The following is a 27,538-nucleotide window of genomic DNA, read 5'->3' on the forward strand; positions in this document are numbered from 1 at the left end:
TTGGTAACATCTTGTGGTAGTGATTTCCACAGGCGAATTATGTGCTGCATTTAAAAAACGGTGAATTAAAAGTTTCACTGTTTCCAAACACTGAGAGCAAAGGCACAAAAATATTACAACCTCAAAAATGTAAATTGGCTACAACATAATTTATATTAATTATTCAGCAATTTCTCTACACTGAAAGGGAGGCGAAACTTGAAAAAGGGTAGCAAATGCCCTAGACATACTCCCTGCATAATTCTGAAAGGTTCAGCATTTGAATGCCAGTCTCCCCACATAGTCATGTTTGAGCTATCCATCCAGCACTTTTCGGTGCTTTGCATGTGTGTATGTCCACCACCTCCAGGCAGTCTTGACAGCGCACAGCGCAGCACCAGTGGAATTTACATTCGCATTTTGTCATCCGGTTGATCCGTGAAGTATCATAACCTCTTCCACAGCACATCACCTCGCAGCTGTCCATACCGTGGGAGGTTTGGTTACAAACCCGCCCAGCTGTCCCGAGGGAGCCTAGAATGGAAATGCATTAAAAGGCAATTGAAAAGATGTGGGGTATTTTCAAGAACGGTAGAAAACATGTGAGAATATGTAAGTAAAACAACCATTAGCCAGGCACTTGAGGCCATTAAAGCAAGATGTGTCTCTCTTTGCAGAATGGGAAGTGGAAAGATCAACCAATTAATTTCACATTCTACCTCTTGCTTGTTGAGAGCACCAGGGACAGACTGATTCTCCAGCACCAGACCACTTGCGACTCAATATCAAGCAACAGAAAGGGCAAATACTATGGAAAATTGCATTCAAATTATAGATAGGGAATTTTTGGTTTTGCAAAACCTCACTTTGGGTGAGGGGAGGAGGAGGTAGGAACTGAGCCAGTGGTTCTAGATTTGGCTCATTTCTGTTAGTGTTACAGTGTCTTACTTCACCTGCCTCCCTGCTGTTTTAATTCTACCACCACTCACCCAGGCATATGTACTCCCTCCTGGCCAGGTACCCACCTGCAGCCAGGCACCTACACTCAATGCTGTGAGAGCCTGGAGACTAGAAGGGAGCCACTGTGTGTGGCTGCTGGGTAAAGGGGGAGAAAAGAAGCCTTACAAAGGAGCTGTGGGCTGGCTATGACAGAAGACCCCCAACAGTGGTGCTTATCTATATAGGGAACAAGCAGCGAAGGCAGAAGCAGTTCCTACCAAAAATTTAGCACAGAAACACCCAACGCCAGGGGAGCCAGCCAGCAGTACACACTTACTGATGGTGGCACCAGTGGGCTGGCCTCTCAAGCCAAGGCCTGGGACAATTGCTCTGGCTTAAAACATCTGTGGCTATGTCTACACTGCAAAGTAAATCAGGGCCCAGCCTCCAGCTCAACCCCAGCCTCCAACTGCACACAAATCTTTCAGACTTGGGCTTGGACCTAGGCTCCTAGGACCCTGAGGGGGTGGTGCAGGATTCAAGCCCAAGTCAAGACATGACACAGGGTTTGAGCTCTATTCCTTTTGCAGTGTAGACACAACCCTGATCTCCGACTCAGGCCCGGGAGTCTGCCAAAAGTATCCCACTGTCCCAGGGACCAACTTCCATTGTCTCTTCTATCCCCAAAACTCTCTAATCGACTACAGGGAAAATGAAAGCAACCCTCCCTCGTGTAGTGCAGAGGCTCACTGAGTCAGCATTAGCCCTTCCATTGTATTCTGACTGCCAAGCCGCAACCACACCAGCAGAGAGCCTCCTGTGTTTGCAACGGAGACTGAACAGAAGAAGGGTTTTGCAAAGCACACTGCTTCATGGTCACAGGAGCACAGACTCATTTTGGTGAATCTCTGGTGGGAGGCCAGAAAAACAACGGACAATAAGAGAATCAGGAATGACCACACATACTAGCAAATAGCAAAGAAGCTGGCAGCTTTGCAAATTTACCAGACCAGTGACCAATGCAGGGAGCAGATTAAGGAGCTCAAGAGCACCAGAAAATCAAGGACCAGAAATGCATCTTGAGCAACTCGCTGACATTATGTTCATTGTATGTGGAGTTTGACTGGGTGCTGGGAACTGTGTTGAGCACAGAGCCAACGGTCACCTGGTCAGCCAGGCTGGTACCCTGCTAGCCCCAGAATCCGGCATAGGGACTGATGGGAGCCAGCAGTAGGCACTGAGTGAGGACAGTGAAGTGACTCTGTTGGTGAAACTGGTCCCCCAGGAGGCTTTGCTACAGGAGCAGCAGCAGCACATCCTGGGACGGTACTCAGAGGAGCTGCTTGATGCCCCCATGAGAAACAGCCTGACATGAAGCCTGCAGCAGACACAGAAGGGGCAGAAGCTGCCCTGGAGCCTAATAAGTTTCTGGCTTCATTTTAATGTTTATTAATATAGGAATGGGAAGGCTTTCCATTCTCTGAAACAATGCAAAGTTTATTAGAAGCCCCGGCTAGCAGAGTATATCTATTAATGGTGAATTATATGTCAGCGGCTGGCTCTCCCTCTGACCTCTCCCCCGCCACATGGAGTTCAAAATGGCAACCAGGAAATGCACAGAGTAAAAATGCCTTGAAAGTGAATTTTTACTGGATATGCACAGATTTTTATTAGGGCCATTCCTGTTTCCTAAAAATAATCACCTTACAATGCCATGCCTGTAAGTACGCCCCTTGTAACGAACTGCCTGGGAATGGTGAACTGTGCAAGGAGGAGGTGGAAACATTTTCCATTCACAAATCTAGTCCATTTCAGTTAGAGGTAGTCCAGACAGTCCATAGTGCCCAAGCATGGAAAGCCCCAGAATCAATGAGCCACATCCCACCCCACCCCACAAGCACATTCTCTCTCTTCTGTGGGGCCATGCAAGTCCATAAAGTGTGAATGTTGCATCCAGCTCCAGCTGTGGTAGCTGCACGCTCTAGCTGAGTGTACCAATTCAGCAACCCCTCACTGTCACAGGTCCATTCAGGGGGAAATGGCTCCCCTCTGGCTTCACAAAAATTGTGATGAGTACAGCAAGCCCCGGTAATGTGGACAGCAATAATGATATTGGCATCCTAATGGGTCTGTAAATATCTCCAACAGGATTTCAATCTGCCAAAAGCAAATTCAGTAACAATTCTACACCTGCTGAGAGTGAAATTAAAGTCTTTTGCCAGGGCCTCTGAAATCAGAATATAGTTTCATAAGTTAAGGCAAAAGCAGGTAAGCAGGACCCCCAGAATAATGGTGGGGCCAGTAACTCTGTTTATGACAATGTCATCTGATGGGCATAGTGTCCCAGCCTGTCCAGGAATGTAGACTCCCGATCAGCGAAAAACCTTAGGATCAGGAACTTTTCCTGTACAGTCCACATTAGACATTCATAAATCTGCCTTTGTGGTCCACTAGTGCCTGCAAAACAACGTAGTGCGCTTTGCGCTTTATGTACTCATGTGCTCCTTGAGGAGGGCAAACTATGGGCATGTGCATCAGCGGCCCTGGGGCAGTGTAGAAACTCCATTCACTCAAAGCCAGCAATTATTTCAGAAATATTCTTTTATACTCACCACCTAGGGGCAAAGCACACACCCGATTGTCTCAAAACATCCACCACTTTACCCACAGTCGACTTTCCAGTACCAAGCTGGTTGGCAACAGACCTGTAGCAGTCTGGGGTAGCAGCTTCCAGACTGTTATAACAACCCGCTTCTGGACTGGCATGGGTGCTCTCATAGAGGATTGGGGAAAGCTGCTCACAAAGATCCAGAAATGTAGCTTTCTTCATGCAAACAGTTTGGAGCCACTGGTGGTCATCCCAAGAGCACATGATGATGTGATCTCACCAGTGTGTGCTTGTGGCCCTGCTCCAGAAGTTCATAGGGGACATCAGCAGCTGTACCAAGTGTCACAAGCAGCATCGAGTTTGCCATGTCTGAGTCCTCCTCCTCTTGCTCCATCATAAGCTGTGTCAGGTGCTTTTGGTAGGTCAGAAAATGCCACCAAAAAGGCCACCAGCATCTCGCAGAAGCCCTGCCCATTTCCTGACACAGGAGTGAAAGTGCAAGCAAGAGAATCCTTCAAAAGGCTCCTCCTACACAGTGCTGGCTCCAGTAGCTGGGAGCACAGAGACCAAAATGACTGTTTGGCAGGATGCGTTGGCGGTCAGTTCAAACGTTCTGTAACATGCAGGGGACAGTCAAGTTTTCTTATAGTGCATCAGGGTCAAAGGCCACATTTCAGGCAGGCACTAGGGAGTCTGGGATATGGTTGGTTTGACTCAGGTCTACAAGTTGCACTGTGGACACTAGTGCCCCAGGTTCAAGCCTGGGATAGAAAATTCTTAACATTAGATTAACAATCAGTGTAGATACTCAAGCCCTGGGTTCTCTAATCCAGGGTCAGCTGACTTGAGGCCCACTAACTGGCCCTGTGCAACTCAGTCTCCCTGCCTGTAGAATGAGGCTGATACATGTGGCCTGTATAAAGTGCTCTGAAATCTCCTGAGAATAAATTCAATATAAACACAAACAACTCTTCTTACTCCTCCTCAACATGGGTTAAAATGGGACCTTCCTTTCCACTTCCAGGCTTTTTAAGAAGCATAGGAAGGCACTGGAGACATTTTACAGTTCTATGAAACATGAAAATGCCTCTTGCAAGACTCAGAGAGCCTCTTCCATTCCTCCCATGGTGAGAATAGGCTGGATTCACTTTATAGCTCTAGAATTGTCCCACAATGCACCCTGGTCAACGGGCTAGTGGGCACATTTCAGCTGGATGTTGTAATACTCTCTATTTTCTAATTTTTCCAGGGTTAACCTGAACATTTTTTTTCATTTGTTGAACTGAAAGGAAATATTTTGTTTTAGGTCAGATTGACATTAAACTGTATGCATCTGAGCTGCCAGGCTGCCTCCTGTCCCCAGTCTCTCCTTCGGGCTTGGCTCCTTGGCCGAGCTACATATTCCGTGAAGCATCGCAACCTTCCCTCTGGCCAGGCCTCCACAATGCATGATGGGAGTCCCATGAGTAGGCGAGATCAGCCATTTTTACTTAGTTCTCAGCAGGACATTTTTCTGTCTCTAGAACAAAACTCTAAGTTAGTCTGTCCTCCCTGAAAATGTGCAGATGATCACTGCTGTGTCCTAGGCATGTTATGGGATTCTGGGCATGTTCAAGTGTATAGGATGATCACTTCACCCCCAGTGGCTGAATAAACACAATATTGTTTCTTGTCTCTGCTCAGGCAGAAGACTTGTATGGACAAGCCTGTGGCCAACATGATTAATGCCTGGTATTGAGAATTTATTTTGAATTTCTCCTTGCCACCCCACATACACTTAACCTGATTCCTGTTGTAACCCCTCTCATCTGTTCTATTCCTTGCTTTGTGTACTGTTTTAACTTGCTGATAGGAAGTAAGTCTTGCCCATGGACTGCAGCATGTCTAGAACACTAATCTATAACAACCATGATTTGGATTGAGTTTCCAGTTGCTTTGTGCTCTGTTTACTGTATGTGATTTGTGTGAAACAAGCTGAAAACAGTGTGAAACAGTCACACAGCGGTCAGCCAGGTATTATTTTTCCAATGAGGAACAAGCAAAGCAACTGTTCACCTTGATTTGTCTCTTGAACTTGACTAAAGAAAGGGTTGTGTTGTTAGTTTCCTTGATACAGCAGGAAGACCTCAGATGAGCCCTTACATAAGGTCAGGGCCTATTCATTAGGATTTGCTGTGATCAGATGCAGGCACTTTCTTGGAAGGGGACAACAATATTATTTATCTTAGATATAGGTTCATTTCAAACTTGAAAGGTTTTGTCTGATTTCCAGTTGCTTGGAGCAAAGACACAGGCAGCTAAAGGCAGCTTTTAACAGAATACCAGGGGTGAAATCCTGACCTCCTTGGTAGTTTTGCTGTTGATTTCAATGGGGGCAGGATTTTACCCCAGGACAGATAGAATCATGAAATCATGGGGTAGAAGGGTCATCTAGTCTAACCCCCCTGCCAAGATGCAGGATATTTTGTGTCCAAACCATCTAAGACAGATGGCTATCCAGCCTTCCTTTGAAAATCTCTAATGAAGAGAGCAGCTTTTCTCCATATTTTTTATGGCAGCCTTTCACGTATTTGAAGACTGCTTTCATGTCTCCCATCAATCCCCTCTTTTCCAAACTAAACATACGCAATTCCTTCAGCCTTTGCTCATATGGCTTGCATTCCATCCCTTTGATCATGTTTGTCGCTTGCCTCTGGATCCTTTGGTCACATTGGCAACCAAAATTGGACACAGTACTTCAGCTGAGGCTAACCAGCACCGAGTAGAATGGTAGAATCATAGAATCGTAGGACTGGAAGGGACATCGAGAGGTCATCTAATCCAGTCTCCTGCACTCATGGCAGAATTAAGTATTATCTAGACCATCCCTTTGACTAACCTACTCTTAAAAGTCTCCAATGGTGGAGAGTCCACAACCTCCCTAGGCAATTCCAGTGCTTAACCACCCTGAGTGTTAGGAAATTTTTCCTAATGTCCAACCTAAACCACCCAATCTGCAATTTAAACCCATTGCTTCTTGTCCTAGCCTCAAAAGTTAAGGAGAATATTTTTTCTTCCTCCTCCTTGTAAAGTACCTTTTATGTACTTGAAAACTGTTATCATGTCCCCTCTCAGCCTTCTCTTCTCCAGACAAAACAAACCCAATTTTTCCAATTTTCCCTCACAGGTCATGTTTTCTAGGCCTTTAATCATTTTTGTTGCTCTTCTCTGGACTTTCTCCAATTTGTCCACATATTTCATGAAATATAGTGCCCAGAACTGGACACAATACTCCGGCTGAGGCCTAATTAACACAGAGTAGAGTGGAAGAATTACTTCTCGTGTCTTGTTTACAACACGCCTGCTAATACAGCTGAGAATGATGTTTGCTTTTTTTTGCAACAGTGTTTTTGCAGTTTTTGCAACTGATGACTCATATTTAGCTTGTGATCACTATGACCCCCAGATCCCTTTCTGCAATACTCTTTCCTAGGCAGTCATTTCCCATTTTGTATGAGTGCTACTGATTGTTCCTCCTTAAGTGGAGTACTTTGCATTTGGCCTTATTGAATTGAGTATTTCTGCCATTTCCACATTTTCTGTTATTGTTTTCCCCCCTCATTGAGTAACAGGCCTACCCTGTCCTTGGTCTTCCCCTTGCTTCTAATATATTTGCAGAACATTTTCTTGTTGCTCTTTTTTATCTCTAACTAGTTCTATCACCTCCTGTGACATGCATGCTATGTCTCTGTTAACACAACCTAAAATTGCATTTGCTTTTTTTGCAACCACATTGCTGACTCTTGTTGAGGTTGTGATCCACCACAACTCCCAGATCCTTCTCAGCAGTGCTACCTCCAAGCCAGTTATTCCCATTCTGAACTTGGCCATTTGGTTTTTCTTCCCTAACTGTAGTACCTTACATTTGTCTTTGCTGAATTTCAGTTTGATTGTCTGTGGCTCAGTTCTCCAATTTTTCAAGAACCCTCTGAATCTTAGCTCTGTCATCCAAAGCGTTGGCAACCCTCACCTCTCCCTCTCCCCTCACTTTGTGTTATCTGCAGATTTGATCAGTATGCTCTCTATTCCTACATCCAGGGCTGGCTCCAGGCACCAGCAAAGGAAGAAGGTGCTTGGGGCAGCCAATACAAAGGGGCGGCCCTCAGTCGGCTATTGGGGCGGCCCGTCCAGATCTTCAGCGGGAATTCAGCATTGGGTCCCTCAGTCCCTTTCTTCCACTTCGAGCTGCCGCTGAGGTGCCACCGAAGAGGAAGAGAGGGTGTGAAGGACCCGCCACCGAACTGCCGCTGAAGAATGGAGCGGCGCAATTGAGCTGCCGCTGAAGTGCCACCAATCGGTTTTTGTTTATTTGGTTGGTTTTTTGCCACTTGGAGTGGCAGAAAACCTGGAGCTGGCCCTGCCTACATCCGGGTCATTAATAAAGATGTTAAACAACACCAGACCCAGAACAGATCCCTGTGGAACCCAACTTGAGACCTCCCTCCAATCTGACATCATTCTATTAATAGTTACTCTTTCTTTGTAGTTGTTTAACCAATTTTGTATCCACTTAATGGTAGTTCCATCAAGCCGTATTTCTCCAGCTTTCTTATCAGAATGTCATGTCAAAGCCTTGCTGAAGTCCAGGTATATTATGTCCACTGCATTCTCCTATCTACCAAACTAGTCCCCTGTCAAAGAAAGAAATCAAGCTGGCTTGGCATGATTTGTTCTTCATAAATCCATGCTAGCTGCTAGTGATGACTCCTTCATCCTCCAGTTATTCACAAATCAAATGTTTTATACGTTGCTCTATTAGCATCCCAGGTATCAAAGTAAGGCTGGCAGGTCTATAGTTCCCCAGCTCCTCCTTTTTCCACTTTTTAAAGACGGGCACTGTTAGCCCTTCTCCAGTCTCCTGGGACCTCTCCTGTTGGTACGGGAAAAACTCCCGACTCAATTTTGTATTTTTGTATTCTTAAGCTCCATTTTGTGTCTTTGGCTTCTCTCTTGAAGAAGCAGAAATCATTTCACCAACTGAAAGCTGCAGGTCACTTACCACTGGACTAGATCGGAGAGATCTCTATGCTGAGCATGCCCAGCGGTGAAAATTGAGGTAGCTACTGAGCATGTGCAGTAGAGGGTGAGAGACAGGTCAGAGCTATCAACCAGAATTCTGAGGTAATGGTTCGCACTGAGCATGTGTGAAGGGGGTACTTGCTTAAGGATATATAAGGAAGCTTCACTGGGACAGCATAAAAGGTCAGCTGCCAGCAGGCAGAAGTCAGTCAGGAGCCAACAAGCAGAGATCCTGGAAGAACTGCTGGAGAAAGAGATCAGCGCATGACCAAGACAACAGAAGTGCAGCTGAAAAGACAGTTTAGATAGAATTTTGAGGAGAGCACTTCTGAAGAAAGCACCTAAAGCAGCAGCCACAACATCAGCACAAACACAAACAAAACTAAGGGATGATAGGATAGAGGCAGCAGGAAGTGAGCTGCCTCTGCAAAGGGAGAAATGGAGATGACTGGAGTAAGTTGATTAAGAAACTACAGTAGTAGCAACATTTGCAACACCACCTCAAAGTCAAAGGATATGGTGAGCTTGGCAGGATTTTTTTTTTCAACTATAAATTTACCATATAGTATAGAATAGATGTGTATGCTTGAAATGTGTGTGTGTGATTTGTATATTACCTATGTACAATTTAAAGTATAAGTTAAGAATAGCTATCAGCACTTTGTTGTAAACTGGCCATTTGTAGCAAAGCGTCTCACTTAGAATAATTTAAACTGTATGCAATTGTAATGTAAATGCTCTTTAACTTGTAATAAGGGATCTGATTCTTATTTAGGGTTTTAGATCATATTGTAGTAGGGATTATTAGTTACATTAATTAAAATATATTTTGTTTTGGAAAATACACTGCTTTTGTCGCTCACTTTATTGGAAGGTTATATTCATGTCCATCAAGTGTTTCCTTAACTACTCTGGAGACCCATACCCCAGGAAAAGCAGATTAGGGAGGTTATTCTTTATTAAGGCAGGTTATTATAAGGGCACCCCAAAGCCTAAATTTGGGGTAAAACGGCCATCCATGAGTTTGCAAATATTATTGCCAGCGGTTCTGAGATTTCTTCAGCTAATTCCTCAGGGGAACAGCATCAGGCCCTGATAATTTGAATTCATTCAGATTGGTCAGAAAATCCCTGATGTGTTCTTTACTTATCCCAAGGTGCATCCATTCCCCTTTATCATCTATGGTAATTTCACTAGTCATCCAGTCACATTATTTTTTATAAGACAAAAGGGGAGGGATAGCTCCATGGTTTGAGCATTAGCCTGCTAAACCCAGGGTTGTGAGTTCAATCCTTGAGGGGGTCACCAAAGGATCTGGGGCAAAAATCAGTACTTGGTCCTGCTAGTGAAGGCAGGGGGCTGGACTCAATGACCTTTCAAGGTCCCTTCCAGTCCTAGGAGATAGGATATCTCCATTATTAAATAAATAGAAGACTGAAGCAAAGTAGGCACTGAGCAGCTCTGCCTTCCTATCATCTTTCATTACCAACTCACCTTCTCCATTGAGCAGCAGACCCACACTATCCTTGATCTTTCTTTCTTGTCCAACATGTTTGAAGAGCCCCTTCTTGTTGTCTCTAACATTCCTTGCCAGCTGTAACTCACTCTTTGCCTTGGCTTTTCTGATTTTGTCCCTACATGCTCACGCTATTCCCACGTATACTTCTTTGGTGACGTGCCTCTCCTTCCATATCCTGTCTGTATCTCTTTTGGGTTTTAGATAGCTAAAAAGTTCCTTGGCCTTCTGTGACTCTTCTTACCTTTCCTCTGTGTCAGAATAGCTTGTGGTTGAGCCTCTGGTATTGCCTCTTTTAGGAACTGCCAGACCCTCTTTCACTCCTTTTCTTCTTATTTGGTCTTTCCATGGGACTTGCCTACTATTTCTCTGAGTTGGTTGAAATCAGTCTCTCTGAAGGCCAGAATCCTTGTTTTACTGTTCTCATGGCCTCCTTTCTACAGAATCTTGAATTCTAGCAGAGCATGATCACTTCTTCCCAAGTTCCCAACCACCTTCACATTTGCAACTAATTCATCCCCACTGGTCAAAACCAGATGCAAAATGGATGACCCCCTATTTGTTTCCTCAACTTTCTGAATCAGAAAGCTGTCCCCTACACATGCTAAGAATAAGAATAAGTCTTCCAAAAGATACCACATCCGGGAAGTTAAAATTCCCCATTAATCCTAGTTCATGTGTGTTAGTTAATCTTCTTACCTGCTTGTAGAATGAGTTGTACACTTTCTCTTCCTGATTTGTGACCCCCATCATAACATCACTACTGTTCTTTTCCCTTTCTGTCCTCACCCAGAGACTTTAAGTAGATCTGTCGCTCACTTCCTCTCAGACCTTGAAGCAAGGGTATACATTCTTGATGTATGGTGCAACACTTCCCCTTTTTTCCCCTACTCATCCTTTCAGAACAAGCTATATCCCCCAATGCTGGTACCCAACTCATGGGAGTTGGCCCACCAAGTCTCTGTAATGCCAATTAGGTCATGATTTTCTGCATATACTCTGACTTCCAGTTCATCCTGCTTGTTTCCTATGCTCCTGCATTTGTATAGACATCGAAGGTGCTCAGCTTCCAGCAGCCCATCTGGAAGGCTCTTGGCAATTTCACTTGCTACTTGCCAGCAGAAAGATAAATAGATAAAAGGCTTCCAAAAGGGCAGCACTGAGCCAACAAATTCCTTTACAGTTCTGGCAAAAAATAGAATTTTCCCAAATTTTGCCAAAATTCCATTTTCAGAGAAGTGTAAAGGAATTTTTCTGGAATCTGTTTCTGAAAAAAACAAAGTCCTGATTCAGGATGAAATTTTTTCAAAAACATGACATTTGTCTCAGGAAGGGATTTGCATTTTTCGGACAACTCTACTTCTTACTGTATGGCAATGTTAACTGGGCTATATTAGAGATACACAGTCCTTTCCGAGTGTGTGCAACAAACTCCTCCATGAACTAAGCACCATCACAAATGTCACCAACTTCTACTCCAAGTGCCAGGTGCACTTTTTGACCTCCCTTCTCTAATATAAACACAAAACACTTTGCACATTTTAAAAAATACAAAAACTAAACCCCATCAAAACAAAACACTACAACGCATACACTGTTCTCCTCCTCAGGAGGAGATCAGAAAGAGAATGAACCATACATGACAGATGTTAGTTATGTCACTACTGACAAGTGCACAAATACTACAGTGATGTGGGCAGTATAAGAACTACATAGACTAGGCTGCGCTAGAATGAGTATTTTCTACTTCTCATTTCACGTTAAATGCAAACCACAAAATGCTATACACATAGAATATGATTGAGCTCCAATAAGACAGGAATATATGGTAATTTGTCAAAAGCTTCCCCAGAGCTGCCTGGTTTGCTGTTCAAATGTTGCAACTGTCAGGCCTAGGAATAACATGCAACCACATCTTCAAAATATCCACAGCTTTTAATATTGTACCTTTATGATGCATATACATCTACTCCTTTCTCTGCCCAGGTTATTTGTGGGGACTAACGTAGGGAGAATTCTGTTGCTGAAAACAATTATTCTCCTATTCTCAAAACCTTGGGGTAAGCAGCTAAATGTAAACACTAATTTATAGTATGAGACTTTTTATAACTTCTGTTAATTAGAAAAGTTGCCCGTAGTGATGTGACTTCTTAGTTTGCACTGATTTTTTAAATACCAATTTCCATGTATGCAGTGTGGCATATGACAAGAGTTTATTATAAAGGAAGTTAACAACACCACTGAAAGAAGCCTCTGAGTTGGTGTTCGATTTAACATATTCATACTTCTTATGTTCCCATCATCTTACTATCTAGACATTCATCTTGTAGATCAGGAGTTCCCGGTAGATGTTTATTTAAAACTCATGGGGTTCCAAAATTTGGCACAAAATATAGTCTGTGCTCAGGAGAAACCCAGGACTGCAACAACAAGGATTTTTCAGGCCAGGAATGAGGAGAGTTAACAGAGAGGTGAGGATGAAGAAACTTACACAGATCTAGTTTGCAATAAACATATATCTGTACACAGCGTGTCTATCCCTCACTCTAATGATCACTAAAATCTGTCACATATTTTCAGAAGTGAGCGAGGAAATCTCTTTTTAACAGTATACAACAGGTAGGCTTGGAAGGATTAGGTTTTTAATCAGTAAATGTCAATTTTACCATACACAAAAAAACAACAAAAACATTTCCACTGATAATTATTGAAACATACAGCTAGGCAAAATAAGAAAAGTGCTGCTTAAGAACTGAATAGCATTTGCAGTAAGAAGGGGGGAGGAATAGCTCAGTGGTTTCAGCACTGGCCTCCTAAACTCAGCATTGTGAGCTCAATCCTTGAGGGGGCCACATAGAGATCTGGGGCAAAATCAGTACTTGATCCTGCTAGTGAAGGCAGGAGTCTGGACTCAATGACCTTTCTGGGTCCCTTCCAGCTGTATGAGATCAGTAGATCTCCATACATTATATTTACTTTGTATATTTTGACATGTGATGTTGACAAATTGTGTATTAACAGCTATGAAACTTTAAGTTTTGAATAGCAACTTATATTGTCATTAAATAATTATTGTCCAACCCCCCTATTCTCTGACCCTCCAATGGCCTGCAACTGTGAAAATGTTAATCGATAAAAAGTTTTTAAAAATGCATAAAATAATCAACATTATGCATCAACATTTTTTTTTAAATCTCTTTCTTCCAAGCCTAGGCAGGTGAACATGTGCTGGCACACTGGTGCAGCATTACCAGAGAGAAAACTGGAAGGATAGCTACCATTTTATTAGCTCTCTATGACCTAGTTCAGTGGTTCTCAACCTGCGGCCCAATTAGCACACAGCTGCAGGTCAGCTGTGTGCTACAGACCGCAACCTGGCCCCACTCAGATCCATGTGGCCAGGTCTGGGGCTGCTGTCCATCCCACACCTGGGGTACCGCTCCTGGCCCCACTCTGTGGAGGGGTCTCTGGGTGGGGGCACTGGGCATAGGGGGCTGTGGTGGAGATTGGGGGGGAGCACTGTGGTTTGCAATCTGCGTCACAGGTATGCGGCCCACAATGATAATAGGTTGCAAACACTGATCTAGTCTATGCCTGCAGCAGTGCGTAGGGTATGCGTAGCTACACACTGCAATGAAAGGTTCGGGCAGAAAGGGAAGCAGTGGGAAAGGGCTCCAGCAGCAAGGAGTGCTGAAGCCTCTCTCTCATGGGCGGCAGGGGAACCGGCTGTTTGGGAGGCTAGCCCCCAGCCTCTCCCCTCCTGCCTGAGGCCCAGATTCTTCCCTTCTCTTTCTCCCCCCCCAGGAGCCCTGAGCACCCCCACCGCAGCTGCCACCCCCCCACATCCCTGCTATGGGCTGCTCGAGCACCCCAAGCCCTGGAGCACCAGGCAGCCAGGATGCACCCCCACCCCAGAACGCTGGGTGGGCAGGGAGCAGAGTCCCAGTGCTCCCAGCCCAAGCCCTGGAGCGCCAGGTGGGCATTGCAGTCACAGCACCCCGAGCGCCGGGGAGGCAGCATGGTGCAGCCTAAGCCCCAGCTGCCCCAGCCCTAGCCAGCCTGGGCCTCAGAAGAGCAGGAACTGCAGTAGGAAGCCTGGGGGGTGGAGCTGTTTGGGGAGGCTCAGCCTCCCCCGGCCTATGATACCTGCCACCTACGCTTCCCCTGTTATCTTCCCACTGCCAGAACCTTTCCCCTCTGCCGAGGTCTCTCACCGCAGCAGGGAAAGGCTCCAGTAGCAGGGAGACAGCAGAACACTACACTGCTATGAATAGCCATGTAGGTATGGGAGGCACTGTTTGGGCAAGTAAAGAGCCATGTAGGGTATATATCCTAGATTAAGGTGGGCAGGGCACCCTGCCCTATCTACTCGCCTAAGCAGTGCCTCACTGTCTGCATTGCTATTATATCCGTGCTAGCTGGGCATGCAGTTTCTGTACTATATGTGCCACTGCAAGTGAACTTCTGCCCCTATTGAAGTCAGTGGAACTCAGTGAGCCCAGGATTTAACTGTAGGTATTTTAAATGCTTGGATTGGGAGATCTATGTCAGATAGTCGCTCAGTGACTGACAGTATGCTGGTAACCAGGGCTACCTGCTTTGGACACACACCAGAACTGGTTACCCATCACGGGTTACATACTTAAAGTAATAACACAATATATCAAGCCCAACACCAATATTTACACCTTGCAGCTTTAATATCTCATTCTGCTTTCAAGCCAATCTTGGTCACAGAAGTCTTTGAAATGTGGTAAATTGCTAATTTGGGCTGGCGCAATAATTCTGTGACATATCCAAAGCAATCAGATATGGGTAGATGAACACAGAAGCAACAGCATCTACCACTGTTAGTCCAGCAGATTAAATATCTCTGCAATGCCATCAACTGGATGTGACGCTCTTCCAGCTGGTGTAAAGATCAATTTGTCAGTCTGGTCACAAAATGTATACTGTTCAGTTTTCTGATCCAAGTGTGGAGTGCTCCCCACACATTCAAAAATGGTTAGGGAGGAAAAGGTGGATTTAGCAGCACTGAACCACCCAGTCCTAGAACCATTTGGGTGCTGGGCCACTCCCCCCATAAACATGAACAGCCTGACCACTGTTCTAATGTAAAATGACCTTCAAAGGATCCCAGGGACAGATATGGCAGCCCGAGATCCTCCAGGCCTAGGAACAACCTGCCCATGCTGTGACAGGCAGACCAGGTGCTAGCTCATACCAAGGTCCCCAATACCTCAGTGGAATGCTGGCAAATACATATCTGGAATAAGTCTGGCTCCCCTGTGTGTAGTATGTTAAAATGGGTATGAGAACTAAAGGAATGCGTTTAGATTTTATTGAATGCCTGTCAGTTGCTGCATGCATTAATCTCACTTATAACCTCTGTAGTCCATACTGTAAGGCAATACTTGAGCATTTGTATCGTGAGCCTTTGTGACTATGTAAATCACTAGGGCACAAACCCCAAATTGGTTGTGAGTTCTGTACTTAGCTTTTACCAACCAGTCATCAAGCACAAGTCCTCAGGCACTATAACAGCCTAACCATGGAGTCACAGATGGTCCCCTGGGGTATGCCGATCTATCTCGCCCCCCAAGTGAGTGTACCATTGTGATAGATGTGTCCCTTACATCAAGAATCACAGCAATATTTAGCTTACTCACAGTCCCAAAGGACATATTCCCTTATTACATTAAAGATTTACTACCATTTCCCCCCAAAATTACCCTTTGTAACAAGTAATTTCTCAGACTCTTAGAACAGCAAGAAATTATTCATTTAAAGTGTTATCTTGAGATGAATAAAAGCACTTGTCAGACTCTACAGCCTCTGAGCAGATCTGACAGAGTCAGCAGACAAGTAAAGATAATACTCTGCAGAGAAAAATGCCTGATCACCTCTGAGATAACAAGCCTGACAGAATGCATTGCACTTCCTACAAAGAGACTGTAAAACAGCATTTCACTTACAAATGTTTGGGTAAAGGCCTCTTCTTTTAGGGAAAAATGTGTCACAGAATTTACAATGAAAGAAGCAGCCTCCAAAGAGAAAGTTGTTTCTATAACTCTAGGCTATGAAGTCAGTCTCTGTACAGTCAGGGCCATCCTTAGGCATATGTGGCTGCGTAGGACACCTGAAAATTTGGGGCACCACTAGAACCATAGGCACTGACTTCTCATCTTGCTGGGGGTAGGTGCTCGACAACCCCCCCTCCGCTCCGGCCCTGCCCCCACTCCAACCCTTCCTCCAAGCCCCAGCCCCGCCTCTTCCCGCCCCTGCTCCACCCCCATCCCGCCTCTTCCCCACCTCCTCTTCCTCCCTCCAAGAGCTTGAATGCCACAAATCAGCTGTTCGCGGCGCTCCAGAAATGCTGGGAGGGACAAGGAGGAGTTGGTAAACGTGGGGCCACCGGTGCATGAGAGGCACAGGGTGAGGGAGTAGAGGGGGAAGCTTGGTTCTGGTGGGTGCTCCGCACCCACTACATTTTCCCCGTGAGTGCTCCAGCACAGAGCCACACCCATGACTGGGACAGCAGGTCAGAGTGGGTCGGCTCCCGCACATCCAGCATATGCTGCAGTCTCCTTACTAGGCAGAAGGCAGGAGCTGTATTCACAGAGACGAATGAGCTGGCATAAGGGCACCAGTATAGGGGCATCAGTATTTACAGAGCCAAATGCGCTGGCATAGGGGCACCAGTTGTGCAGGCAAAGGGGCACCAGTTTAATAATACTGCGTAGGGCTCCAGAAATCCTAAGGACAGCCCTGTGTACAGTGCTACAACATGCCTGTAAAATACATCCAGATAAAGATATTAGACTTGATGCCATTACTCACTATTAGAGAGCATGATGGGCATTTAGAGCACCTGCAAAGACCACTAAGTAGTACCTGAAAGGCCCAGACCCAATCCTCTGATCAGAAAGGCTACTTAATTTACACATATTCGGTGAAATCTTGGCCCTGTTGATAGCAAAACTTCCACTGACTCGATGTGCGATGTGCAGCTGTTCTCCAGCATGTGTATTCAGAGTAAAACTTGGATCATAAACAAGCAGAGATATCCAGAAGAGGTGACCTGCACTTCCCTGTGCTTCTCACTGCTACCTATGGATACGTCACAGCAATCTGATTCTCACAGCCTGTTAATTACCTCCACTGAACGGATGTCATGGTATGGCAAATCTTTTGTGCATTACTTAACTTGCCTTCCTTTTACAGACTTCTCTTCTTTTTATTACCACATTAGTAACATATTAACATGGTTAAAGTGCCTTACACCCTTCCAGAACAGTGTGTGTGCCTATACTGAAACCTCAGAAAACCAGGAAATACAGAGTTCAAATACACAGCAGCTCCATTCTGCAACCTTAACTCTGCCCCCTGCAGCTGGCAAGAGCCCTGTGACTTGACTTTAAGCACCAACAGAACTCCACTGGCCATCACATACAATCCCCAGCTAAACCCTCCAATGCATCATCAGGGATCTACAACCCATCCTGGACAATGATCCCACACTTTCACAGGCCTTGGGAGGTAGACCAGTCCTTGACCACAGACAACCTGACAACCTGAAGCACATTCTCACCAGTAACTGCACACCTCACCATAGTAACTCTAACTCAGGAACCAATCCATGCAACAAACCTCGATGCCAACTCTGCCCACATATCTACACCAGCGACACTATCATGGGACCTAAGCAGATCAGCCACACCATCACCAGTTCATTCACCTGCACATCCACCAATGTAATATACACCATCATATGCCAGCAATGCCTCTCTGCTATGTACATCGGCCAACCTGGACAGTCCTTATGGAAAAGGATAAATGGACACAAACAGATATTAGGAATGGCAATATACAAAAACCTGTAGGAGAACACTTCAATCTCCCTGGACACACAATAGCAGATTTAAAGGTAGCCATCCTGCAGCAAAAAAACTTCAGGACCAGACTTCAAAGAGAAACTGCTGAGCTTCAGTTCTTCTGCAAATTTGACACAGAGGTAACATCAAGCTTATTGCTAATCCCCCTGAAGTCAGGTCAACAAACACAAACACAATAACATATAAGACAATGACAACACTACAATAAAGATATTACACCACATAGTGGTGGAGGTGCTGTCTATACTAATCATTACAATACTCAGGAAGCTGCCAAGGGCTGGACTCAAAACTCACAGCACTTGGGGCTGCCAAGGTTCATTGGCCATTGCATGCCACCTTGAAAAATCCACATAAGCTGACATCAGGCTGTAAATACTCTGGCTTGCAACAGAGCCACATTCCTGCTGCATATTCGTAACTGGCTTTCTCTGGCTCAGTTTGGTTTGAGCCATGTTTCAGAACCAACTTTTACCCTGCATGACTTTTAAAATGTTGCTTCCCCAAAGCGGCAGTGGGTGCCAGACATTAGTTGGGCTCAATCCTGTGTGAGTGATATCTGTTTTGGGAGGATTTGAGCTCTCATTTGAGCCCCTGAGCTGCCCAAACTCTGCAATAATTGTAAAATGTTGATGTCACTTGAATTTTTTTGGTCAGGGAGGTTGTATCTCAAGAATGCCTTGCTCGGGTGAGCTCAGATATGGAGCACTATGCCTAGCAAATTTTGAGAAAACCCAAGTAAGCCTGTGGATTTTAGAGCACTTAGAAAAACTGGCTGTTAAACAGGAAGCTGTTTAACATAGACTATAGCATTGCTACCCCTCCCCACCACACACAATACCCAACATACTCAAAAGCTGGTTATAATGGGTCAAGAAGTTAATAATTCATTATGACTCTGATTCTGCTGCCTGTTACTCTCAACAAAACACCCTCAGAAGTCAATGAGCTCACTGTGACATTTGCCTAAGTACATGCAAAAGTAACAGAGGAAAACACACTATGATTCTGGCACTGCTTGATGTGTGTATCACATGAAGCAGGGGCCATGTCTTCCTCTGTTTTCAATACAGCAACATGCATGCTACTGGCACTCAGCAAATAAATGAGCAAATGAAGAGTTAAAGATGCCGCAGATATTTTTGCTGGGAAAATACTAATTTTGCCCTGAAGAAACAGCTGTGTCTATTAGGTCTGGAGCTCTCCGATTTTTAACATCCGCAGGCATGGCTGTAATATAAACTGTTTCGAGTTCATTTTTCTCTAGGTCTTTTCTTCTAGTTTGGTCTTTGTACTGCTTTAGAGTCCTATTTCCTAGTATGGGCCAGAGTGGGTGTCCTAAGCATACAGCTAAGGGTAGCATAAAATCCCTCTTTATCCTGTAAAGAGTTAATTCTTCTTTTACCTGTAAAGGGTTAAGAAGGTCAGATAACCTGGGTGACACCTGACCAAAAGGACCAATAAGGAGAGAAGATACTTTCAAATCTGTGCGGGAAGGTTTTGGTCTCTGAGCTAGCCAGGAAACCGGAGAGGGAAATTACATCTTCTTAAGCATATCTGAACTAAGCATCTAGTCTTGCAGAAATAGTAAGTAATAGCAGAATAGAAATGCGTTAGATTACCTTTTGTTTTAGCTTGTGAATTTTCCCTGTGCAAAGGGGGAGGTTTGTCCCTGTTTTCGTAACTTTACGTTTTGCCTAGAGGGGAAATCTTCTGTGTTTTTGAGTCTTTTGTTATTCTGTAAAGTACTTACCATCCTGATTTTACAGAGGTGATTCTTTTACCTTTTCTTTAATTAAAATTCTTCTTTTAAGAACCTGATTGATTTTTCATTGTTCTTAAGATCCAAGAGTTTGGGTCTGTGTTCACGTGTACCAATTGGTGAGGATATTATTCTCAAGCCTTCCCAGGAAATGTGGTGTAGGGACTTGGGGGGATATTTTGGGGGAAGGTAGGGCTCTAAGTGGCCCTCCCTAAATGTTTAACTCACTTGGTGGTGGCAGCAATACTAAGGCTAGAAAGGAATTTGTGCCTTGGGGAAGTTTTTAACCTAAAAAATAAGCTTAGGGGGTCTTTCACATGGGTCCCCACATCTGTACTTCAGAGTTCAGAGTGGGAAAGGAACCCTGACAGTGAGCCAAACCATTTAAAAAGAAATATAGAAACCAATAGCTTTTACTCACTGAGGCAGGGAGAGGAAGTGTAGAATGCACTGGCATTTAGATTTGCACTGGTATATGCTACACACTTCTTCTCCCTGCTGCAGTGAGTAACCAATGCCTGTCTCTGGTTCAATTGTGCAATCTCTAACCCACAGTGAAACTGGGACTACTCCAAGCCCTTCCGCCTGGTAATTGTTTGGAGCTCAACCCTCCTGCATATTAGAATGCAGTTGAATATGAGAAGGTGTGTAGTACATGGAGACAGCACCCAAAATGCTTAAGAATCACTGATACAGAGTGTGTTTAGGAGGGAAAAGGAAATACATGCAACTGTAAACCCTGCTCCATTCTTGGGACTATAACAGCATTAGTGAATCATGTAGTGTCATCTTATTGACTGAACCCTAGTTTAAGTCCAATTTGGAGGACTATATGACTGTCTCACTGAAAAGCTAATTAGAAACTACTGTTCTCATTGCCACAAACCCCCCAAAGTATGTACAATATTGGTACAATTGGTTCTCTTAAGTTTAGAGAAGGCCAGGATTTTGCCAGCGGAGAAGCTGTATTATCTCTCACTCGTGTACTGAGTTGTCCTTCTGACTTTAGGTAATAAAGAGTGATGGAAAGAGTGAGGGAAATATGTAAATCCAATACTGATGGACATTTTTTAACCTTCAAGTAATAAAAGTCTGAAATCACACCATGTATGTATGGTAACTCAAGCTTACCTATATCCCTGTCTCTGATACAGTAGTCCGGCGAGCTCTCAAAGTATACCAGGTCATTCTTGGTGGGCTTCTTAAATTTCTTGTTAGCCACAGTGAAACCAGTGCCATCTTGATTCATGACCACCTGAATCGCTCCATTGTATTTTCTCCATAGATAATCTCCTGTTTTCCTAAAGTCTGCCATGGCCAGCCAGCAGGTTCTCAGAGTACATGATCCACTCACACCATGACATTTGCACTCCTGTTTCAAAAACCGCTTCACAGCCTGCCAGAAAAAGCCAATGAAACATAAACAAGTAAAACAGGCTACATTTTAATTTATGTTTTTTCACTCTCCTCCCATTGATCCTGCAGTCTCAGCTTTGTAATGGCTCCTGTAATCATGGTCTGTGGTGACACCCACTGGCAGCAGTGAGTCATCCTCACAAGGTTAGGCCAGTCTGCTTAGTTTACTCAACTACCTTCAGGATTGGTGTTTTCTCCTCTCCTGCTACTTTCAGTCTCCCTGAAGATCCAGGCAACACTACTGAGAAATCATTTCCCTCCTTATCAGATCCGCTGATATCTGAGACAGAAATTAATCTCGAGTGACAGAACACAAATGTCTTTAAGTCAATGGGAATGCACATGCATAACAAGGCAGAATCTATCCCCTTGGAAATACTATTGGGTTTACTGTGTTGTCATTCAGCTTGAGGTAATACCATATCAAACCTGCCAATCTCACTTTTTATGAGGTTGCTCATTTCCAAGAGCTCCTTCACTGCGATTAAAATTGATCAAAATAATGTGAAATTCACAATTTCAACTAACCTTTTCATCAAAATTTCAGTGGAAAGCAGGTCAAAATCCAATATAAACATGTTTACAGTAATTTTTCTATTTCTCATCTAGATCTAACCATGGTATCTGAGTGCCTATCCAGATCTACAAAGAGTTTCTTAAATGTGGCTTAGAAATTAACCTTGTTTCCTAGTAATTTTATTTTACACAGACAGTATAAAGTGTGTTATGTCATCAGACTACAGCATCCGATGTGAGCTAGTCATTTTTATCTACGTGGCACTTGAAAGTAAAATATATGTATAACTCCTATTTTTACAATTTTTTTTAGAAAGGTTTATAAGAATTTTATTGCTTTTCACTTGAGGCCTTCATCTTCATCATTCATATAATGATTGAATAGCATTAAAGCTTCAGGTCAGGCTTTTAACATATTTGTATGTTACTGAACAAACAATGGGTTAATTTATTAATTATGTGATAAGTCATAGCACATAGACTTTGATCTATGACAATCACATCTCTGGAAGTCTATTCTCAGGATTCATAAAATGCATGCACTTTAGAGTTTGCGTTGCAGGGAAAAAAAGCCATATTAATGGAGCTGGAGTAGACTGGAATGGCCTTTTCCAACCAAGAGCTTTCTAAAGAAACTACAGTATATTACATACCCAGAGTAATAGACCAGCATCTTTGGTTTTTTTCTATGACTGGTAAACAATGTATTAGATTACTATGGTTCAAATCAGTCACTGACATTCTCACAGTCCTGTCTGGACTTATGAACTTAGTATTAAAACAAGGCCCCAGTTCAGCAAATAATTTAAGCATATGTTTAACTTTAAGCATGTGAGTAGAAATTAATGAGACTACTCAGTATTTAAAGTCAGGCACATGTTTTAAGTACCTTGCTGAACTGAGGCCTCAGACATCAGAAGCCACCCATTAAAATATGGGAGGTTTTTTTCTTCAGTGATGCTCAGATAATGATATACAATATAGCCATTCATTTGGTGCATATGGGATGTTTTGATTGACTAAAATGTAAGGGCCTACTTTTGAAAGGGCCTCTCATCACAATCTGGCCTCTCATTTTGCAGAGGAAAAATAACTGTGGATACAATTTACTCCATCTAGACCTGTAACTGCCAGATTTGTTGATACACTCAGGTAATGAGGCATCTAAAGGACACCAGTTTCTAACTAAATTTAAACCACTAAACTGTGGGTACAAAATGGGAACCCCCTTCTAAAAACCAGGTTCTAAAGCATAAAAGAATTTGCTTTATAACTCTTTTGTTTCTTGGCTAGTTTAAACTTAAAACATTTCCTGAAGTCTCTTCATTGATCTTATGTCCCCAACCTATTCACTTATTAGATGTGGCAGTACCTTTCCAGATCAATATTAATGTTTGTTTATTTTTTTTAGCAGTTAGAGATCCTGAAACATTGCATGGACAGCGGATACTCCCAGCCAAGGAGCTTTCACTATATAAAATCATGCTCTGTCTCATATATAACAATCCCTTACAGTCAATCCCTTACACTATAAAGCATTAAGATAGCCCTCTTTGAATGACCATTCTGACTCTTCATTGGATTGGATAATCTCATCTGGCTAAACAATGTGTTGTCTACAACCATTTGAAACTAGGGGGAGAGGCACTGTCAGGAAAAAAACAAAACTAACTAACACAGAAGATCACCTACATTCATCAGAATTAACCAAATCAGGGGTTAAAAGGGGACACATTTTTCTTATGGAGAATGGCTAATATAAGAGGACTTCATATCCATTTTAGAGAATTTTTTTTAAAACAATCACACAAAATATGAAAAATATACTTAATACTATTTAATGTGGATGCAAAAAGAACAGAGATTCTTGAACAAAGTCATCAAAATTCTTCATTTTTAAGAAGTAAATCTTCTCTTCAGTGACAGTACAGAAGCTATATGACAATTTTTCAGATGCTGTGCATATGATGATTGTCCTATGTCCTCGAATAATTAATCAATACACTCCAGTCACATGGACCGTATTCATTTCTATATATATTCTATAAATGCCAAGGCAAAAAGGTGAGTGTGTGTATTTTCCAACTCACTGCACAAGCAATAGGCAACATGCCTAGCAGTTTATTGCCATTTTACTAACAAAAGTAAAGACTATTTTGGAAGTTCCAAGGATATTATTTTAATACAGTGTTTGGATAAAGGTTGGGTCAGAGCCTTTGGGCTAAACAAGTGCAATTTGTTTCTATTTATTTTATTTTTTAGATTAGTGAAGTAGGTATATTTCACCCCCTCTGATAATTTCTATTTGCATGTTTATTGTCCCCATGTGGATGTACATTATGCTGTTTTATTTCATTGTTGGAGTAGAAGGATTTGCTCTTTGGCAGCTAAACCAATCCTTTGCTGTGGTCTTTGAGTGTATTCAAAGGTTTCCCTTCTTTATTCACCCAGGTTAGAATTCACCTATGTGCAAGGTCTAGACACCAATTAAACTCTCACTTACACTCTGATCTTGCAAAGACTTATGCAAGTGCTTAGCAGATTGGCAAACGGTTGTCTTCGTGCTTGGGTGGGAACCCCTGTTATAGAATCTAAGGCCTGTAGGGACCACCAGACCATCTAGTCTGATCTCCTGACATGAATAATTTCATTAATTTCAGTAGGACAACTACTCACTGTACATAAAATTAAGTGTATATGTGTAAACCTTCTCAGGATTGAGGCCTGAAGTGGGCATGTAAGTGGTGCAGTAGATCTTACACTGGCCCTCTCCACAGAGTGAATTTCACCCCAAATGCATTGTTGAGATATGTTAATGAGTCTCAAAGGGTAATGCCCCCAGAATGATATGTTTCCATTTTTTGTAATTAGGTCAAGGAATTTTAGGTCATTTAGAGAAGATAAGTTTTAGTAAGTAAGAAGTGTCACACCCACCTTTCTTCCAGCTCTGTTGTTGTGAAGGTTCATTAGTGCTCTGGCATCTTTTCCCTTCCTTTCTTTGGCATCCACAAATGCTCTGGCAAATTTGACACCATAGTCGACGTTATCGCTGCAGCCACCCCAATCAAAGTGGCCCTTGTTGTCCTTGGCAGACCCTTTCTTCTTTGGATCACAGGAGCAGGATTTTAATTCTCCTTGACTACATGCCCTTGTGATAGCAAATACAACTCCAGCAGAGGAGATGGCATACACAAAGGCAGACTCCTGGCTACCTGAAACAAGAAGGCTGGCCGTAAGATGGTTGAGATATTCAGTTCCAGATAATTTTAATGGTTAAGATCCATTTATGCTGAACTTCACAATGTACAAAAGAGAAATGGGGTTGAATTCACGCCTGGTGTAATTTCACTAGAGAATTACATATGGCTTGAATTTGGGCCCCTCTCTAGTAAAAGCTCATTAACAGAAATCTTGGATTGGGATTCACTATAAGTTTGTTTCTAGTATTTATTAATACACTTTCATAGATGAGTTGTATTATATACACACACTTTTAGGATCGATGTTTTAGTGAATTTAGAAGATCTTTGATTGTACTGCAAGACAACAAGCTTCCTACCTAGACGCCAAAGCTTTTCACCTTATTCATGCAAATAAGAACCACTGAAGAAGTCAATAGGACTATTTGTGTGATTGAGTAGGATTTAGCCCTATAATTGCACTTCCACATGCCAAGTACTCATACAGTTCTGTTTTCTGATATTTTATTACTCTACAAACTATGCCCTCTCATAAGGCAAAAGATACATATTTCAGTGCAATAGCTACATAAAATTATTTTAATAAGTAGTAACTCATAATACACAACTGTGCTACATTGATAGATATAAAACTCTTTAGGGTCTTAATACACTTTTTCTTTCAAACAGTGCTGTATTTCATTATTAGTATGTGTACTTATTAATCGTTGCCACAACAGGTATATTAACAACTTGAAGAAAAACTGAGTTTTCCAATCGGAAAACACAAAACAGCTTGGTGATATCAAGAAGCTGGAGACTTCTTAAAGCACACTGTATGTCAACTGGAAGAGCAAAATATTGTATAGCCTTGAAGCTCTTGCTCATTTCAGATTTAAAGTTTGCTCATTTCAGTTACAATTTTATAACAGTGGCTGAAAATGACTTCTGCCAGTCTTCTTATTAAAAACCAGGAAACCATATCTACATCATATTAAATTACACTTACCTCAGCTGTTTAAAAAACTACCATGCAATCTACTTGAAATTTAATTATAGGAATATTTGTATTAAGTAGTAATCTGTGTTCTCCAGAGAAAAACACAATTACCAAATGACTGTTTTGAAAAGCAACTCAAACAGCCAATGGACAGCAAAGGATTATGAGTTGTACAAATGAGACTATTTCCAAAAGAGACATTTAGAAAAGTAAGTTTGTGCTGAAAAGTGCAGTCTTAAAGACTATGTTAAAACTAGCACAGGAAGGTGAGAAGTGCACCTTCATGCACTGGCTAAACCCCTAGGAATAAAGAGGAATCTATCCTTTCAGGGCTTGTCTTCACTACAAACTTTTATCATGTTAAAGTATGTTAATTTGACTTCAAAGAGTCAAATTAGCTATCACTATGCTGACCATGACTTTGTAATAGGTGTAGACTGGAAAAAATTCTGAATTGTGTCATCCCCTCATGAATAAACCCTAGGGGAACAAGGTTCAATCATGATTCACTGACCTGACTTATTAGTATTTAACATTTATATTCCAATAGCATCTAGAAGCCTCAACCAAAATTGGGCCTGCATTGTACCACGGTGCTGAAAAGGACTTGGTCTTGTCTGCTGTGATCACAAAGTAATGATAAAGATAATGTTAACTAACCTGGCTCCTCACACTCATGTACTAACACAATAGCATTTCTGACAAATTTTGATTCACAACTGTTGAAATGTTTCATTTGGGTTTGTTGAAGTGACCAAAACTACTTGATTCTGAGTTATTTCAACACTAAATTTCATTTTCCTATTGATTGCTTCCTAGGAGTTGTTGGTGTTTAGGAGCCTGATACTCCATTCTCCCTTGCTGGGCAGACTCAGCAGAGTTTTCGACTGTCATGATGCATCATTCAGCTTGGTCAGATGGGAACCCATGTTACATTCTGAGAGATGTATTCCTTCAGGGAACCCAGCCCATAGGAAAGAATGGGGGCGAGAACTACAACTCCCAAGAGGCAGGAGCAGTTTAATATTTTATTGAACTGATTCAAAACAAAAATGTTTCAGATCAGTTCAACAGAATGAAATATTCCAATCTAGGTCAAGCCAATGTGAAATAAAATATTTCATTTTGATTTTCCTGATGGAAAAAAATTCAAAAAATTTTGCAGAAACTTTATTTTCTGTTGGAAAATTCCTGACCAGGTCTAGTATACACAGACATCTCTTGTAACAAATAAAAGGCCCTGTGTGCCACATAGACCCTATCTACACAACTTCACCTCACTTTGTAACCAGTTAGTGAAACTGGCTGACACTAAACATGATTTATGGTTGCCACTTCTGAGGTACAAAAAACAAGGATATCTGCCTGCTCCCCCATACTACACCACATACATCCCTGGGTACTGCTTTTCTCCCCACCCATGGCACTGTTGCCTCATCTCAACCCTGGGGGCGGGCACCGGATCCAAGGGCTGCCCCAGGCATCAACCTGGCCAAACAGGATGCAGCGTTGGCTGGATCCACCTCTCTCCTGCCTGGTGGCGGCCCCCACACCTAATACCTAAACAGCAGTGACTGGGTGCTGCCAGCCCCAAGCTCCCCCTGTCCTGCTCACTGCTCCCACGCTGACCTGTCCTCATGGCTCTCAGATGCTCCAGAGTTAGAGCTCCA

The 27,538-nt window shown here is 43.0% G+C and overlaps 1 protein-coding gene across 1 annotated transcript in view; it reads right to left on the reverse strand.

The window, feature by feature from the left end:
• Positions 1 to 283: 283 nt before the first annotated feature.
• Positions 284 to 27,538, reverse strand: part of WNT2 (Wnt family member 2) — a 33,485-nt gene continuing 6,230 nt past the window's right edge. Inside the window, exons 3-5 of the mRNA XM_030554195.1 lie at positions 24,624 to 24,901; positions 20,889 to 21,153; positions 284 to 513 (exon numbers count right to left, since the gene is read on the reverse strand). Coding sequence (XP_030410055.1) covers positions 284 to 513; positions 20,889 to 21,153; positions 24,624 to 24,901 — 773 coding nt within the window. The remainder of the gene's footprint in view (positions 514 to 20,888; positions 21,154 to 24,623; positions 24,902 to 27,538) is intronic.

This window comes from Gopherus evgoodei, chromosome 1 (assembly GCF_007399415.2).
Source record: "Gopherus evgoodei ecotype Sinaloan lineage chromosome 1, rGopEvg1_v1.p, whole genome shotgun sequence".
Lineage (NCBI taxonomy): Eukaryota > Metazoa > Chordata > Testudines > Testudinidae > Gopherus > Gopherus evgoodei.